At 45.9% G+C, this 16,029-nt stretch overlaps 1 protein-coding gene across 4 annotated transcripts in view; it reads right to left on the bottom strand.

Annotated features, from left to right (window-relative positions):
- Positions 1-16,029, bottom strand: part of CDK5RAP2 (CDK5 regulatory subunit associated protein 2) — a 185,775-nt gene that overhangs the window by 13,261 nt on the left and 156,485 nt on the right. For 3 of the 4 annotated variants that reach the window (XM_025359182.1, XM_025359185.1, XM_025359183.1), the window contains 7 exons: positions 13,594-13,713; positions 9,945-10,061; positions 7,713-7,902; positions 6,571-6,692; positions 5,220-5,456; positions 2,038-2,115; positions 811-1,076 (listed from right to left, as the gene is read on the bottom strand). In XM_025359182.1, coding sequence (XP_025214967.1) covers positions 811-1,076; positions 2,038-2,115; positions 5,220-5,456; positions 6,571-6,692; positions 7,713-7,902; positions 9,945-10,061; positions 13,594-13,713 — 1,130 coding nt within the window. The remainder of the gene's footprint in view (positions 1-810; positions 1,077-2,037; positions 2,116-5,219; positions 5,457-6,570; positions 6,693-7,712; positions 7,903-9,944; positions 10,062-13,593; positions 13,714-16,029) is intronic. The other variant, XM_025359184.1, reaches the window with a different exon arrangement.

The following is a 16,029-nucleotide window of genomic DNA, read 5'->3' as shown; positions in this document are numbered from 1 at the left end:
ATATATGCTGACATACTCAGGCATGATAGCTGACACCCATAATCCCAACACTTTAGGAGGCCAAGGTGGGAGGATCGTTTGAGCCCAGGAGATCAAGGCCAGCCTGGGCAACATAGTGAGACCCTGTCTCTAAAAAATAAAAATAAAAAAAATAGCCAGGTGTGATGGCACATGCCTGGTCACAGCTACTTGCGAGGCTGAGGCAGGAGGATTGCTTGAGCCTAGGAGGTGGGGTCGAGGCTACAGTGAGCCATGATCACGCCACTGCACTCCAGCCTGGGTGACAGAGCTAGATCCTGTCTCAAAATAAAAAAACACAACAACAACAAAACCTCAACAAAGACAAAAATATAGTGAGACAAACATTCATGAACAGAGACACAATTGTTTTGGAAAGTAATGCAGCAACAGTTATCATCAAGAGCCCTAAAAAGTTCACAACCTTTGAACTAGTAATTCCACTTCATAATGGGTGACAGCCAGGTGGATGGGCAGATGAGTGGACAGACACACCAGGGTGCAGATGGAGAGAAGAATGGATGAGAGACCAGATGTACAGAGGCCGTCATGGGAGCAAGACAGCAGAGCCCATGAAGTAACTGCAGGAATACAGGGCATGAACCCCACCAAACACAGCCACCACCCACAGTCCCCCACACTGGACCTGACCTCTGAGCTCTCTGGGGCCACACTTCCTAGTCCCTCTTCTCAGGGTCCTACTGAGGACAACTGCACCATCTGACTCCCCTACCCCTTCCATGGACACTCCCAGGGAGCAGCTTGTGCCTTCCAGCTCTGTGGTCAGGTTACCTTTGTTCCCAGCTCTTGACTTGTGGAGCTGGGAGCCTCTCGGGTTTGAATGTCCATTTCGGCAAGGAGCCTCTGTCCCTGGCCGATCTGTTTGAGCAGGGCCTCATAGTCCTCAATCAGGCCCAGGACGTGGCGGCCATTCTTGCTGGCCCACAGGCGGTGGCCAGCGACCAGGCGGGACACACACGGAGTGCTAGTTGCCGAGCTGCCACTGTCACAGGAGAGGGAGTCCATGTCATTCTCAGAGAGTGGAAGAGTCTCTGAAACTGTAAAATGAGAGGTAGGATGTAAAATCTGTTTCAGGTAACACTGCGTTCAAGGCGCTTATGATGTTGAAGCTAGCTAGGAGGGCTAGGAGAGGCCCTCGTGCCCAAAGGCCACCCAACACAAGCCCAGTGGGGAAAAGATGCATGGCTCCTGGACCTCTATATATTACCCCACACTGGCTTACGAGTCATCTTGTAGGATAGGCTCAAGTCAACTCAACCAACACTTATCAACCACCCACTCAGCAGAAGACCCCAGATTCACAAGGATAACTCAAGCTGGTGCCTGCATTCCAGGAGCCCACAGTCTGATCAGAACATAGACACTGCGGAAGGTGCAACAGCAGAGTGATGAAGGGCCAGAGCCAGGAAAAGCAATTTTCTGTGCAGGGAGGGAGAGAACAGGGAAGGCTTCTAAGAAGGAGCAGCATTTGAGCTGGACTGAGCAAGAAGCAAGAATTACACTAATGATGAGTCATTCTGACCAGGGACAGCAGCAAAGCCATGTCACAGAAAAATGTGCATTCATGATGAGTCTTGAGGAAATGGGACTTTTACTGGCAAAGGGTGGGACAAAGGGGGTCTAAAAGTCACGGTGAGAGGAAAGTGTTGGCCTGTCTGCAGGATGGTGACCCCTGTGTGGCTACGCCAGGGTAAGGGATAAGGCTGGACGGGCCCACTGGAGCTGGATCCTGGGCGGCCTTGAAAGCCTCACAAAGGTGGCCACAATTTTAATTTAAGGCAACAGGGACCCAATGATGTTCTAAGCTTGGTAACACCTAGGAGTAGATTAACTGGCTTGAAGGAGGATATCACCAGCTGGAGATGCTGAGAACTTGAAATCCCAAATCCTTGCCAAATACCCTCCTGAGGTGGGACCAGGGACCCCCTTTTCTGCAATTTAAAAAGTCTTACTGTCACATCCAATGCTGCCACCGTTACCCAGACTTCAGCTTTGTACCTGATTTTGGTGTCACTGCCTGGGAGGAATCAAACAGATCAAATGAATTATCACTTTCCATGGGATCTTTGTCACCATCTACAAAATGCAAAACACGAGAACTGTTAGTTTCACTGCTGTCAGCATTCAAGAGAGAACTGAATGAGAATACAGTCAAGCCCCTCACATTCACTAATTCATACACACACAAGCATTCCTTCAAATCTTCACTAGGTCTCTGTCCTGCCAGGCCCACCTGTGTGGGACACCAGGGAGACAGACTGACCAGGCCCAATCCATTCCCTAGAAAAACTCTTAGCAGAAAAGTAAACAAGCAATTTTATTTTAGTGTGATTGAAAACACAGGCTGTTGAGGCTCAGGTGAGGGCACTACCCCCCAACTTGGTTTCCCAAAGGCTAACACCTGTTTTAAAACCTTATGTGGTCTTTTTTTGTTGTTGTTGTTGTTTTTTGATGGAGTCTTGCTCTGTCACCCAGGCTGGAATGCAGTGGCACAATCTCGGCTCACTGTAAGCTCCGCCTCCCAGGTTCATGCCATTCTCCTGCCTCAGCCTCCCGAGTAGCTGGGACTACAGGCACCCGCCACCACGCCCGGCTATTTTTTGTATTTTTAGTAGAGACGGGGTTTCACCATTTTAAGACTGACTGTGACTGACCTGTGGTAAGAAGGAGGGAAAGAAATGCCAGGCAGCACATTGGGCAGGTGAGAGGCAGACAGTGGGACAAAGAGTAGAATCATCGCTCAGGGAGAAATAAGCGGTTCATAGACCCAAGGCCCAGAGGGCAGGGAAGGACAAAGTAGGATGCAAGGCCAGAACCAAGAGGACTGAGGGGCCCACTCAAGGGCTTTGGGCAAGGCAATGTCAAGCTGAGGTCTGTATTTTGTACTGGAGGAGTTTTTTTTCTGTCTGGAGGCTGCCACACTAATCTAAGCCAGAGATGAGAGTAACCCACAATAGGATCTGGGGGGTGATGTATCTGCAACACTGTAAGGAGGCAAAATCAATAGATGATGTACAGATGACCTGTGCAACACGTAATAATTTGGAAAGCACTTTCACATATGAAAAGCTATTGGACTCAATAGCTCAGTGGGCAGAACACATTGTAATTCAGATTTCATGGAAGGGGAAACCAAGTGGCAGAGATAGAAAGTGATCTGTCCAGCATAACCCAGCATGCCAGTGGCAGAGAGTAAGCAAGCCCAGGGCTTAGGATCCCCCCATCCAAGCTCCAGCACCACTGGGCAGTGGGCTGCTGCACTCCAGCACCACCCAAGGGTCTGCTACAGTTCCTAAGGCCAAGGAGCCAGGAGGTCAGCTCCATAGAGCTGGCCCTGAGAGGAATCACTCTCAGCGAAAGACATCAGCCTTTAGAACATAATTTTAAAAACAGATGCACTTAAATACAGACCTGAGAAGTCTTTTGCAAAGGAAGAAATGCTGCTGCCTACAATTCTGATCTTGACTCAAGGAAATTAGAAAACTTTTCTGCTGAGGCAGCACTGTGAATTCTGAATGCTCTCCTGGATGCCTCTTGCCACGCATGCTGAGGGCTGCTTTCGGCAAATTTCAAAGGCAAAGGCTGTTTGATGGCCTCCTCGCTTCAGCTACCCAACTCTCCTTCCTGGGCACCCCAAGCACAGAACTCTTCTCCTTGCTTCAATCTCCCCTAGCCCACCCCCACAAGCTCCTCAAAGCCTTAAAAAGGGCCAGGTGCAGACCCATGTTAAAAATATTAATGCCCGATGCTGATGAGGTCACGCAAAAACCACTACCTTTGTACACTTCTGATGGACAGACCATTTAGAAGGTAGAAATATGGCACCTTTCTAAACTTCTGAGATTCCCCTGGTCGGGTTTTCTCCTAAGAATATTGTTTAACAGCAAAAAGTATATTAACATTGATGTCTATTATGGCTCTAAATCAGAGACCACTTTAATAATCAATGGGGTCATGGACTGGTGACTAAGAATAGCCTGCAAACAATCATTAGGAAGCCCATGTGAAAGCAGAGGGAACATGTATGATGCAATATTGGACAAAAACAAAGACAGGACACAGAATGACACAAAAACCAATTTGAAAAATATAAATTCATGCCGATATTTAATAAATGAAAAGAAATATGCAAATTTTAAAAAATGATCAATGTGTAGAATCATCAACTTTTTTTCTCTGTTCACTTTTTTCATATTATTACATCATCTTTTTGGTTAAATTTTAAGATCCTTGTCAATGAGAAATCAATGAACTAATCACTACAAGTTCTAAGGCAGACTGACTAGGTACTCCTTAAGAGATTTATTTTTATTTTTTTAACTAGAGGTATCCAAGTAAAAGTAAGTGCAAACTTTAGTACAATACTTGCTTTTAAAGCATGCTGGCATTCCTCATCCCACTGGATACACACATTTACCCCATGGGTGTCAGGACGATAATCCCAGGATACCCAAGGCTCCAGAGGGTCCAGCGGGTTTAGGAACAGCCCTAGAGTCAAAGCTGGAAATGGTTTCTAGTTCCAGCTCTGCTGCCTAATTGCTATGCCACTTTGGGCAAGCCCCATCCACTCTCTGGGCCTTTGTTTTTCATCTCTAGAGCAAAGAGGACAGGCTGCCTGACTGATTGGAGTCTAACCATTTACTGGTTTACTCCACACCCTGTGGTGGGCAGGTGGCAGAGGTGTCTGCTCCTCTTTCTGGTACCCCCCCACAGCCTCTCTCCAGGGCTAGGCAATTAACCTGCAAGCAAATGCAAAACAGATCCACTTTTTAAACCTATCAGGATGATTTTCAGATCCTGAAAGACACTGAAAGCCAGATTAAGATGTTTAGGTTCCCTTCTAAAGGCAGTAAGAGAAACTAAAAGAAATTTCAGCATGGAAGTGATGCAGGCAGGACTAAATGGATAGGAGGGAGCAAGGCCAGAGGCATTGAGGGTGTCTGGAAGTCCAAATTCCACTTCCCTGAGAATCAAGATGCCTCAGATGGAGATTACGCCACTTTGCCAAAGGTGATGTCTAATTAATTAGCAGTCAGGTCCCCTGGCTCCCAGGGTACAGCGTGTCAGCTATCAACGGAAAGACACCTGTGTGGGGCAAAGGCATCATTCAGAAGTTCACACGTCACACACAGATGCTCAGAGCTGCATTCTCAGCAAGTGGGGAGAGGCAGGGGCAGTACCGTGTTTGTCAGGCTGAAGGGGCACCTCAGGGATGGACAGGGCTTGGATGGCCAGAGTGAGGGCTCCTTCCTGTGCCTTCTCTGCCCCCCTTGCCAGCTGTTCCTCGAGGCTGCTCTGCAGAGTGCTGCTGGTTTCAATGCTCCTTTCCAGTTGCAACCGCAGAGCCTGGATCTCCATCAGGAGGCTGTGCAGGTCCCTGAAAGGATCCTGCCCCTTCCAGCCTTCTCCCGACGCCTCTGCAGACATGTGCAAAGAGAAGCCCTGACATCTTCTACAACCAAAGGGTCAGCCATTGAAGGAACTCAATCGCGTTTTACACCCGCCACCACCATCGCCCTCCCTCTTCCTAAGAACTAGGTACAGTTTAAAATAACAACTTGACTTTAGAAACAAAAATATCGGCAGACTTAATTGCTGCTATTCCACAGGCTAAATAAGAGCTGGAAATTAATTTTCGCTTCTGGCCATAAAAGCCTAGCAAATTGCATACCAAACCCCAAAATTATGTCTAGTAGTAATAAAATCTATTTGGGCTAGAATTATAGAATGAAAGGGGATGATTTTAAGAGCCACAGTGTATTAAAAAGACACAACAGCAAGAATAAGAAAAGCCAGTTGAGAAGAAAATAAAAGCTGTGAGATGACCCCTTTCTAGATCAACTTTCAATAGAGAGAAACCATCTGGAAAATTAGTTAAAAAAAAAAACAAAAAAAAAACCACCTCACCACACCTCAAAATTGATTCTGAAACATTAGACCTTATAGTTGAAGCACTCTGAGCTGGTATCTCTCTTGGGATACAGAGAGCACTGAGGCCAACAACCATCCCCAGAGCAATGCCCAGCACATGAGAGGTGTCCATAAATGTTTGCTGAATTAATGGGCAAAAAGTAACACACACTAGCAGGACGATAATAAAAGTCATTTCCCGAGTGCCTACTATGTGTCAGGTATCATGCTAGGATGCTTTTAATAAATGGTCTCATTCAATTTTCAACACAATTCTCCACACAACAGGTGCTGAGAGACATGTTTTACAGAGGCATGTATGGGCTCAAAGGGTGAAGTGGCCTGCTGAGGGTCAAATAGCTGGGAACAAGGGAGTGGGAACCCGGACCGTGGCTGGCCTGGGTGCTGAGCCTCAGTCCTTCTATGTTTCCTGCTGTTCCTTCAAAAGAAGAGTGGGTCAAAGCGCTAGCTTCAACACCCATCCATTCTACCCACGAGGCCAGAGAGGAGAGGGCTGAGCTCTACCCTCCTGTGCCTACAGCCAGTGGTCAGGTGGGCTTACAGCCCAAAGCACAGTAGCCTCAAGGTGAGAAGGGCCTCGGACCAGAGCCCCCCCGGTACCTCTCAGTCTCCTGTGCTCTTCATCCAGCTTCTCATACGCCTTCAGCTCCACTCGGAGGGACTGCAATAGCTTGTCATTCTGTGAGAGCAGCTGCTGCCTCAACTTCACCTCCTCCTGCACCCTAAGAAGGCCCCACAGGCATGAGAAGCACAGGTTAATTCTACCATAGGGTAACTTATTCGAACCCCACAGAGCAGGCCAATTCTACCCTCAGTCACAAGAGTGTGGACCGAGAAGTGACAAGCCTGGTTAAGAATTCCAGTCACAGCTGCAATTTCCAAGCGCTCCCCGTGTCCAGCCCCGCACATACGTGATCTCATGTAATCTTCACAGATGCCCTAAACGGTCGGTGCTCTCTAACCCTCAGTTCAGAGATATGAGGAAACGAAACTCAAAAGGGCTGTTTCCTACCCAGGCATGCACAGCTCGGGAGGGGAGCCAGACTTAGACCCAGGACTACTTGGCGGCAAAGACGAAGATCTTGCTACCTCACTGCACCACCCTTGGTGATGACGGTAACTGAAAGAGTGGGGCATTCACGCGTGCCGACAGGAACAACTGAAATGTGGAACCAGACAGACTCAAAGAGGGAAATGGCAAAAGGACCATTGGTGGGATCCTTTTAAAATCTACGGCAGAGCCATGTCACTCCTCTGCTCAGAATCTCCCAGTGGCTTCCCATGCCACTCAGAGTAAACCCAAAGTCCTCACACTGACTCTGCAGCCCGATGTGATTTGGCATCCTGCCAGCCCCCGCTCCGGACACACTGCCTGCTCTGCCAGGCACAGGCCTAAGCCACTCTGCCTCAGGGCCTGCGCCTGTTCTGCCTGAAATGATCTTTCCCAGGCAGCTGCAGCACTCACCTCCTCACTGCATTCAGCTCTCTGAGCAAATGGCATCTTTTCACAAAGGCCTTTCCTGATTCACCCTCGACAGAAAACAGCAACCCACTGCCAAGCCTTCTCCTCCTTACAGGATCTTTCTCCATATATTGCAGCCCCACCAGACGTATGATGTGTTTGTGTCTACTGCCTGCCGCCATGCACTAAGGCAGAGGCCTGCATGCTGATTCCACGACTGCAGCCCAGTGCCTGGATGCGTGGTACGGCCAGCAGGTCACCGGGGAAGCACAGCCACTACCTGCTCAGCTCCTGGCCACTGCGGCAGACCTCCTGGATCAGCTGCTGGTTGTGTCTCTCCTTCTCCCTGCCTTCCTTCTGCAGCCTTTCATTTTCTTCCTTCACACTGGCATACTCCCGCTGAAGGTGCTCCAGGCTCGCGGTCTTCCTGGAGAGGGACTCTCGTAATTTGTCATTCTCCTTCTGTTTATCTGCAAACACAAAAAGGCGCCACTGAGAAGGGCCACCATTTGTTTTTTCCAACCTTATTATATAAATATAGCACTTCAAGAATACAAAAAAGAATGAGATTCGATCTGGCATTTATGATTTTGGCATTCCAATTATCTTACACACTTTGGGCAGATAAATTTGTCAACATCAAGACTGCAGATTAAACGTCACTGGGATAAAATGGGTCTGTTTAATTTTCTATTAAAGAACAGGCCATGCAAACCTAGTTACTTTGCCTTCACAGAGCAAACAGCGGGTGGAAAGTATAGAGGAAAATGCAGGACCCAGAACTCTGGGAATGAGTGCTGGCCTGGCCGCAGGCCTTCTACCAGCCTAACACCAGAAGGCCGGCAGGGCTGTGCAGATGGCACCTTGAGGCCCATTCACTCCTCAGGCTGAGGACAGCACCTCTTCTGAGGAATAAAATACACCCAGAGGCACAAGAGACACCGTGGTCAAAAGCAGGGGGCTGGAGGCAGAGAGGCCACATTCAAGAGCAGCTTCTCCATTTACTGACTTCATAACCTTGAGTGAGGCTCTTCACTTCTCTATGCCTGTTTCCTTACATGTGTTATTATGTGGATTCACTGAGCTCCCATCTATAAAGGGTTTACCACAGGGAGTCAGGAGCACTCTGGGGGCTGGAAGCTCCATAAAGATGAGTTGCCAGCAGTGCTGGTGGTGGTAACAGCTGACCTGCACCAGCACTACCTGTGCGATGTGACATTAGGGCCTTCACATGCATCGCCCTATTTAATCTCCAGGGCCGACTTCCGAGGCAGGCACTATTATTCTCCATTTTCCAGATAAGAAACTTCCCTAAGGTCACATGGCCAGTAGGTGGCAGAGCCAGAATTCAGACTCAGGTTTTCTGACTCCATTCTTAACCACAACAAGATAATTTCTAAGCAAGTATTCACCTCCTCCCTCGATGGCCAGACACATCATGCTGCCTACCCTTCCTGAACGGCCTAGACTCCTCATCGCTAACCTCTGGGCCTCTGTCTGCTCTCTTCCTTCGATTTAAAATGCCCTGGCTCCTCTCAATCTTCAGCACCTTCGCTAAGCCCTCCTCATCCTCTGTTCTTGAAGGCAAGCTTTTCCCCAGTCAGGATGCCTTCTCCAGGGTCCTGCAGTTCCCAGAGCCTGACTTTATCATGGCTGAGGTTCACGCTGGCCTGCCAAGATTGTCTGGCTGCCTCTCCCATCAGACTATGAGCTCCCTGAGGGAAGGGATGAAATCTCATCCATTTCTGTATCAGAGTCTACATAGCCCTGAAGTAGAACAGGAGATAGGAAATGTTTGCTGAGTGAATGAATGACTGACAGAGGCCCCAATTTCATCTCTTAAGCCAAAAGGAGCATCAATATCCTTTTAGGAAAAGTGGGATAAGTTGGCCCAAGTTCTAGCTCTACCACCTTCTAGCTCTGTGACCACAGGCTGGGCAATTCCCTAGGCCTCAGTTTCTCACCTGTCAAATAGGGCTAATGATACCTCATCCCAGAATTGTTTTTGGTAGTGAAAGATAATGTAAGTGAAAGCTCTTTGGGAGCCAAGCTCAAATAGAACGAATTAAGAGAAGGGATCTTTATAAGAAGTACGGAATAAACTTTGCTGATAGTAGGAAATCACTAGTTGAGATTTTGGCAGTATTATATTTCCAGCCCTTCTTTCTTCCACTGTGAACTAGGATGAGAGACACATGGCTAAAGGGGGGATAAGTGACAAGCAAATAAAATAACATTTACTGAGTCCCTACTGGAGACACTGTGCTGAGAGTTTTACACCGTTCAATTGTCACAACAGCCCTATGAGGTATTCCTGAACCTCTCTGATTCCAGTATTCTCAGCTATAAAATAGAAACACCTCACAGGGCTGCTGTGACAATTAAATGGTGTAAAGCCATCACAGAGCCACGGGATTCATACTTAGGTTGGTCAGACTTCAATGTCTGCATTCTTTCCATGACACAGAAGGCTTTGGCGTTCCAGGCTTCCAGTGACTCCTTTAATTCTTACCTCTGGATGCTTTAATGAGCATTGCATTGAGGGCCTGGTTCTGCTTCCTCAAGAAATGAATTTCTGATGTTAGAGAACTATGAAGTTCTGAACCAGAAGCAAAAATGTTTGTAGAACCTATAAAAACACACATAAAGACTGATTTATAAACAGTCTCCAGATCAGTATAGATGGAACTTTCTAGAAAACAGTTTTAAACAAAGAGTTAGCACAACATACAATGAAAATCCCTCCTGTTAACTATGTAAGGAATTACCAGAGGCCAAAGAGAACTGAGAGTAAGCCTGACAGAGGGGGCAGGAGGGGCTCCCCCACATCTTATCTAAGGTAGAACAAAGCAGAAGACCTGGGCCAGGAGTAGGGTGAGTGAGTGAGAGTCTTCACCTTCACAGATGTCTTTCCTGAGGTCAAAATTCATATCCAGCTGCCTGCCAGGCCTCACCACTGAGGCAGCTCTGTCACTCAGTCCACAGAGCCAAAGCCGAACTCCTCATCCTTCCAAACCTGCTCTCTCTCACCTGTTTCCTGCCTCAGGAGATGGTATCGCCACATCCCTAACCTAAGCTAGAAAGCTGGAAGCCATCCTAACCCCTCTCTCTTCCACTGCCCAATCAAGCAATCACGATGCTGCTGCTTCCTCCAAAATGCTTCTGACACAGGCCTACTCTTTTCAGTCCTAAAGTTCAGGCCTCATCACTTTGCTCTCTAACCTCGCCGCCCTGCTATTCTGCCAATGGGGTTATTATCCTAAACAAAGTCCATGTAAGTTACTCTCTACTCAAAAACATCTGATGGCCCACCATGGCAAAAGACAATCGCACAACGAAACACAAGGGCCAATTTCCCAGTCTAGATACCCCTATTTCATAGATAACATTCACATTCACGGCCACCCTCAGGAGCGTGCCTACTGTGTGCAAGGTGCCTTCTCTATGTGGCAAGCAGATGCTTCCCTCCCTGTCCTCCACACTCACTGAGTCCACTTACTATACCAGAGAGCCAAAATGCCAGATTCCTGCTTTCCTAGCCACCCTGCAGTGAGGACATGGTCACGTGCCACCTCTGGCCAATCGGGCCTGACAGGAAGTCTGCTGGGGGCTTCTGGGAAAGATTTTCCACCAGGATGAAAAGAGGACAGGAGGAAGTCCCACCTTCTTCTTTCCCATGCTTTGGACACTGTCTGAACGACTGGGATGCTTGTAACTACTGCAGTCGTCACAGATACTAACCCAAACTGCTGTCACTGAGCCATAAACCTACCTTGGAACTACCTGCCTCTGTGGGTTTCTTGTTACGTGAAAAAACACAAATCCCTGTTGTTACCATCAGTTACTACTCCCATTCTGTTGTCTGCAGCTGAAAGCATCCTGGCACACAACTGAGTACCTATCCTATTCAAACTCCTTGGAGGGAAGGTACAGCATCAGTTCTCCAAGGAGCTGACAGCCCTTCCACTCTACAGCACTACCTTTTTCTTATGTTAATGATTCACTTACCACAATGTTATCGAATTGTTTTACTTACTGTGTCTCTCCCCACCATCTTCCTCCACTCTCCCCTGTGAACTCTGGTATCTTTTCAGAGACACCTGGGTTTGAACCATGGTTCTGGCTTCTTAATAGCTGCATGACCTCAGGCAAATCGCAACACTTCCCTAAGTCTCCATTAACTCAATAAAAATGACTGATGTTATTGTTACTGCTATTACCATTTGTATTACTAAAATAATTAATGATAGACTGGAGCCAAAAATAGCACCAAAAAGTACTGTGAACAAGCAGGAAAAATTCTACAGAAGTCTACCACCACCAAAGCTAAGGTGGTAGCCTTGGAGGCAGTATTTCTTTGCAAAGAAATAATTAGGCCAAAGAACAGTTCCTGACCAGCCTAAACCTGAGCTAGCGGGGCCCACTTCTAATGCTAGGAGGTCAGTCTTTCCTCTGAGGGTCATCACTACAGGCCTGTACAAGTGGAGACAAGCTGGAAGCTCTAACACATGAGAGGCTGGTTTTTAACAATATTCCACCTCAATATCGTAAGAAGCCATACCTTTCTCAGGCCTGCTCCCCAAGGTGAACATTTCACAGCAGGGGGAGGCGGAGCCACTTTTATTCCTTTGTCTTTTCAGACGCTGTGACAACATGGTGAGAAGAGCACGTCTTTCCACCAATGTAAATACTTTATGAATGCTTTTGTAAACCTTCCCGTCAGAGTGAATTACTCTCCAGAGCAATTGCCTGCTCCACTGTAGCTGGTGGCCATTTGAGCCCCCAAATAATTCTATAATTGGATTTGCCAGGGAAAATGTAAAACAGAATGAATCTAATTCAGGCATTACCAAGAGTGAATGTGAAGGGCCCAGGCGTGTATTTCTTTCCTGTGTTTGATACAACTAATAACTCAGATCAATCAATTTCCCTGAGGCTGAGGGGGGTGGATGCAGGAAGTGGGTGCAGTGAGCAAGAGGGAGGGAGGAGGGCCGGAGAGGGCGAGATGAGCCATTCGGTTTCCCGTGAAAGCTGCAGCATGCATGGTACTTTGGAAAGATGTCCCTCCCGGCTGGTAGCTACGATGGCTAGAGAGGAATGAGACCTGGACAAGGGCCCGAGGACTCAGGCGTGCTGCTGCCATGGAGCACTATCTTTCCAGAACTCAATTCTACGACCTCTAAAAATGGGAATGACATTAGGGTCCCTACCCATTGCAGAGCTTTGCAATGTTATACAGAATAAAATAGTAAAATAAAATTGATAGTGATGATAAAGGCAACTGTTTACTGAGTGAGGCACTGAGCAGGGCCCTACTCATAACATTGCCCCATTTAATCTTACAATGACCCTGTTTTATGAAACAATTAAGACTGGGAGAGATGAGTGAATTGCTCAAAGTCACAAAGCTAATAAATGGGACAGCAGGGTCCATACTCTGGCCAGTTCGACCAGACAAACTTGGGCTTTTCTGAGTGCGCCAAGCTGCTTTCAAGATGCAACAGCTTTACGGAATGAGAAACTCTCTCTAGAGCAGTAAGGAACGATGTCCAAGATTTACTGCTCCATGACAAATGGACAGAATCATGGATATAGAGTATGTTACCTCTGGGGTGAAGAGAAGAATAAGAATACATGCTGCTATTTGCATTTTAAAAAACACTGTTAAGGATACAGAAGAAAAACAAGGAAAAAAGTGGAGAAGAGGGAAGGGAAAACAGGGTTACTGGATAAAGAATGGAGGTTTTTAATTTTGAAGCACATGAATGTCTTACCTATGTGGCGGTGGGGGGGGGAATATTTTTAAGTTTTTCATGGATGATCATTCTATTCAGAGCTAACTGTTTATGCAGGAATATGTGTGATCTTTAGACTGGCATGTGAAATTTACCAGATTGCTAAAATGCAATAATCTGTTATAGATGAAAAGACAATATATTGCTTTGTTTTATCTTGAAATTCCTATCTATTTCTCTCCAGCTTCCAAAGTCAAATGAGGTGCCAGTCACAATTCAGGATACCAGAGGCTGGCAGACTTCTCTAAGATAGAGAAATGAACATTTATCAAGCACCTGCTTTGTACACAGATGCTTACTCAGGCAAATGCGTCACAGTGAAGCACTCATAGACATGTACAGCCCTTTGGGAAGGTCTTTCCTTACCTTGATCAAATTCAGATCCTTGCCGTTCCAACTGTTTCCGTAGCTTATCATTTGTTTTAATAGATTCTTCTAAACGCTTTCTCAAAGTTCGAATTTCCTGTATGTGTTCCATTAGTAAGTCTACAGGAAGGAAGCCATTTTTAATTTAAAGTCTGAAACCCCAACAAATTGAATAATTTATGGATTATGCAGGGATCCTGAAATTCCAAACAGTATTGGATGTATTAAGATAGTGAGCAACTGGCAATTCTTTCCTAGGCATGGGGAGGGTGAGCTATTTCCCACAGACACACTTCTATAATGATTCTCTGCAGTCCTCCATGGGAAGATATTTTACATCACATAGAAAAAATTATATTCCATACAATTTTAATGGTAACTCTAATGTAGCCTTTTATTCTTCTAAATATCAAATATTAATTTAAAATCTTCCTTATGGTGAAACTAACAGATCACTTTCAAGTCTGCTTGAATTGCCCGAGAGTTGATTAAACTACCTTCATAATGAATCCAGATATTTTTGAGACTAATTTTTTGAAAGGAATATGTTATCCATTTATCATTTACTAATTTAAGACTCAAATAAAGCAAAACAATGCTAGTGAGAATGGTAATAAGAAAAGTGATCTCAAGAGAACATCTTATTAGCATGAGTATAAATGCGTATGTTCTTTTGGGGCTACTTCTATCATTAGTCTTAGAAAAGTTATTTTCCAATGTCTGTTACCAAATAATTCAACTTTTAGAGCTCTATTTAAAGAGACCACCAGAGATGCTGACAAGCATTTGCCAGAATGGAGGAAAAGGTTCATCTCAGCATTGGATGTAACCGTAAGAACTGAAATAACTCCAATTGTTAAATAAAAACCTGTAGAACATTCATGATGATGCAGTATTACATAGCTATTAAAATTGTTATGAAGACTATATATCATACAAATATATTAAACTAAATCTTAGATCCAAAGTTGATTATTCAACATAATCACAACTTATAGAAAAAACAACAACAACAACATTCAGTTTCTCCCATATACTCACTCAACAATCAACACAGAAGACTTCTGTGACCAAATGTGAGGGGTTTTTCCCCACAGACTAAGCAAACAGTTCTGCAGCAGACACCAGCTGGGTGTCTTCTAATTCGGTTGGACCTGAAGATAGTGTCAGATCCACAGGTTGAGGGCTCAGTCCCAAGACTGCCCCCCTCCCACAACTTCTGATGCCAGTCGCAAGCCCCCAACTGTTTCACCCGTGCCTCTGACCAACCGACTAAAAATTCGGTTCCCTCACCCACCTCCTGGAGTTGGATTACTTTGCTAGACTGGCTCAAAAACTCAGGGAAACATTTGCTTATGTTTACTGGTTCACTATGAAGGATACTGCCAGGAAGACCAAATATATACTTCACAATATCACAGAACTCTACTTAAAAATTTCTACAGACAAGGAAAGACACAAATATGTGAAAGAAGGAAATATATCTAAATATTAATAGCAGTTGCCTTTAGGCGGCAGATTTTAGATTTTTCAAAAATTCTATATTACATTTTAACATAATACTTAACAATACATAACATTTTAAATTTTCCAAAATAAGCATGTATTTGTTCAGCCTCTGCCACATCTCACTTTAACAAAGAAAGAAGGAGGCACAATTCCAATCCAGGGGTAGGTTTCTAGAGTCAGTGTTTAAAGCATCATCACATTAAGTATCCAAAGGCAAAACTAATGTCTTTAATTTATCAATTAGGGTATACTCAGTATATCTTAGTAATGTTTGTTTTAAAACATTACACTAATGTTATGATCCAGTTTTAATTCCTCCAAAATGACTTTCATTTAAAAGTAGCACAATGTTACAGATCTTTTCCTAATTAAATAGTAATTTTACCATGAATCTGAATGTTTATGAGATGACTTAATTCCCAGACTTTCAGCTATCTCCTGCTAATGCCAGAAGTGTGGCAAGTAATTTGGTGGAATGTCCTAACTCTCGCTACAGCACAGCACGGAAGAACTCTGTCTGCAAAAAGCTACTGGCATCCACAGCACTGCATTCCACACTCTTTAAACTCCTGGCACTCACGGCACTGTACCTCCACGCTCCTTAAACTCCTGGCGCCATGGCACTGCACCTCCGTGCTCCTTAAACTCCTGGCACCCACGGCACTGTGCCTCTGCGCTCCGTAAACTGCTGGCGCCCACGGCACTGCACCTCCCTGCTCCTTAAACTCCTGGCGCCCACGGCACTGCACCTCACCGCTCCTTAAACTCCTGGCGTACATGGCACTGCACCTCCGTGCTCCTTAAACTTCTGGCGCCCACGACCCTGCACCTCTGCGCTCCTTAAACTTCTGGCGCCCACGGCACTGCACCTCTGCCCTCCTTGAACTTCTGGCACCTAGGGCACTGTACCTCCCTGCTCCTTAAACT

This window comes from Theropithecus gelada, chromosome 15 (genome assembly GCF_003255815.1).
Source record: "Theropithecus gelada isolate Dixy chromosome 15, Tgel_1.0, whole genome shotgun sequence".
Taxonomy (NCBI): domain Eukaryota; kingdom Metazoa; phylum Chordata; class Mammalia; order Primates; family Cercopithecidae; genus Theropithecus; species Theropithecus gelada.
The sequence above is the reverse complement of the archived record's forward strand: the minus strand, read 5'-3'. Positions and strand labels throughout refer to the sequence as shown.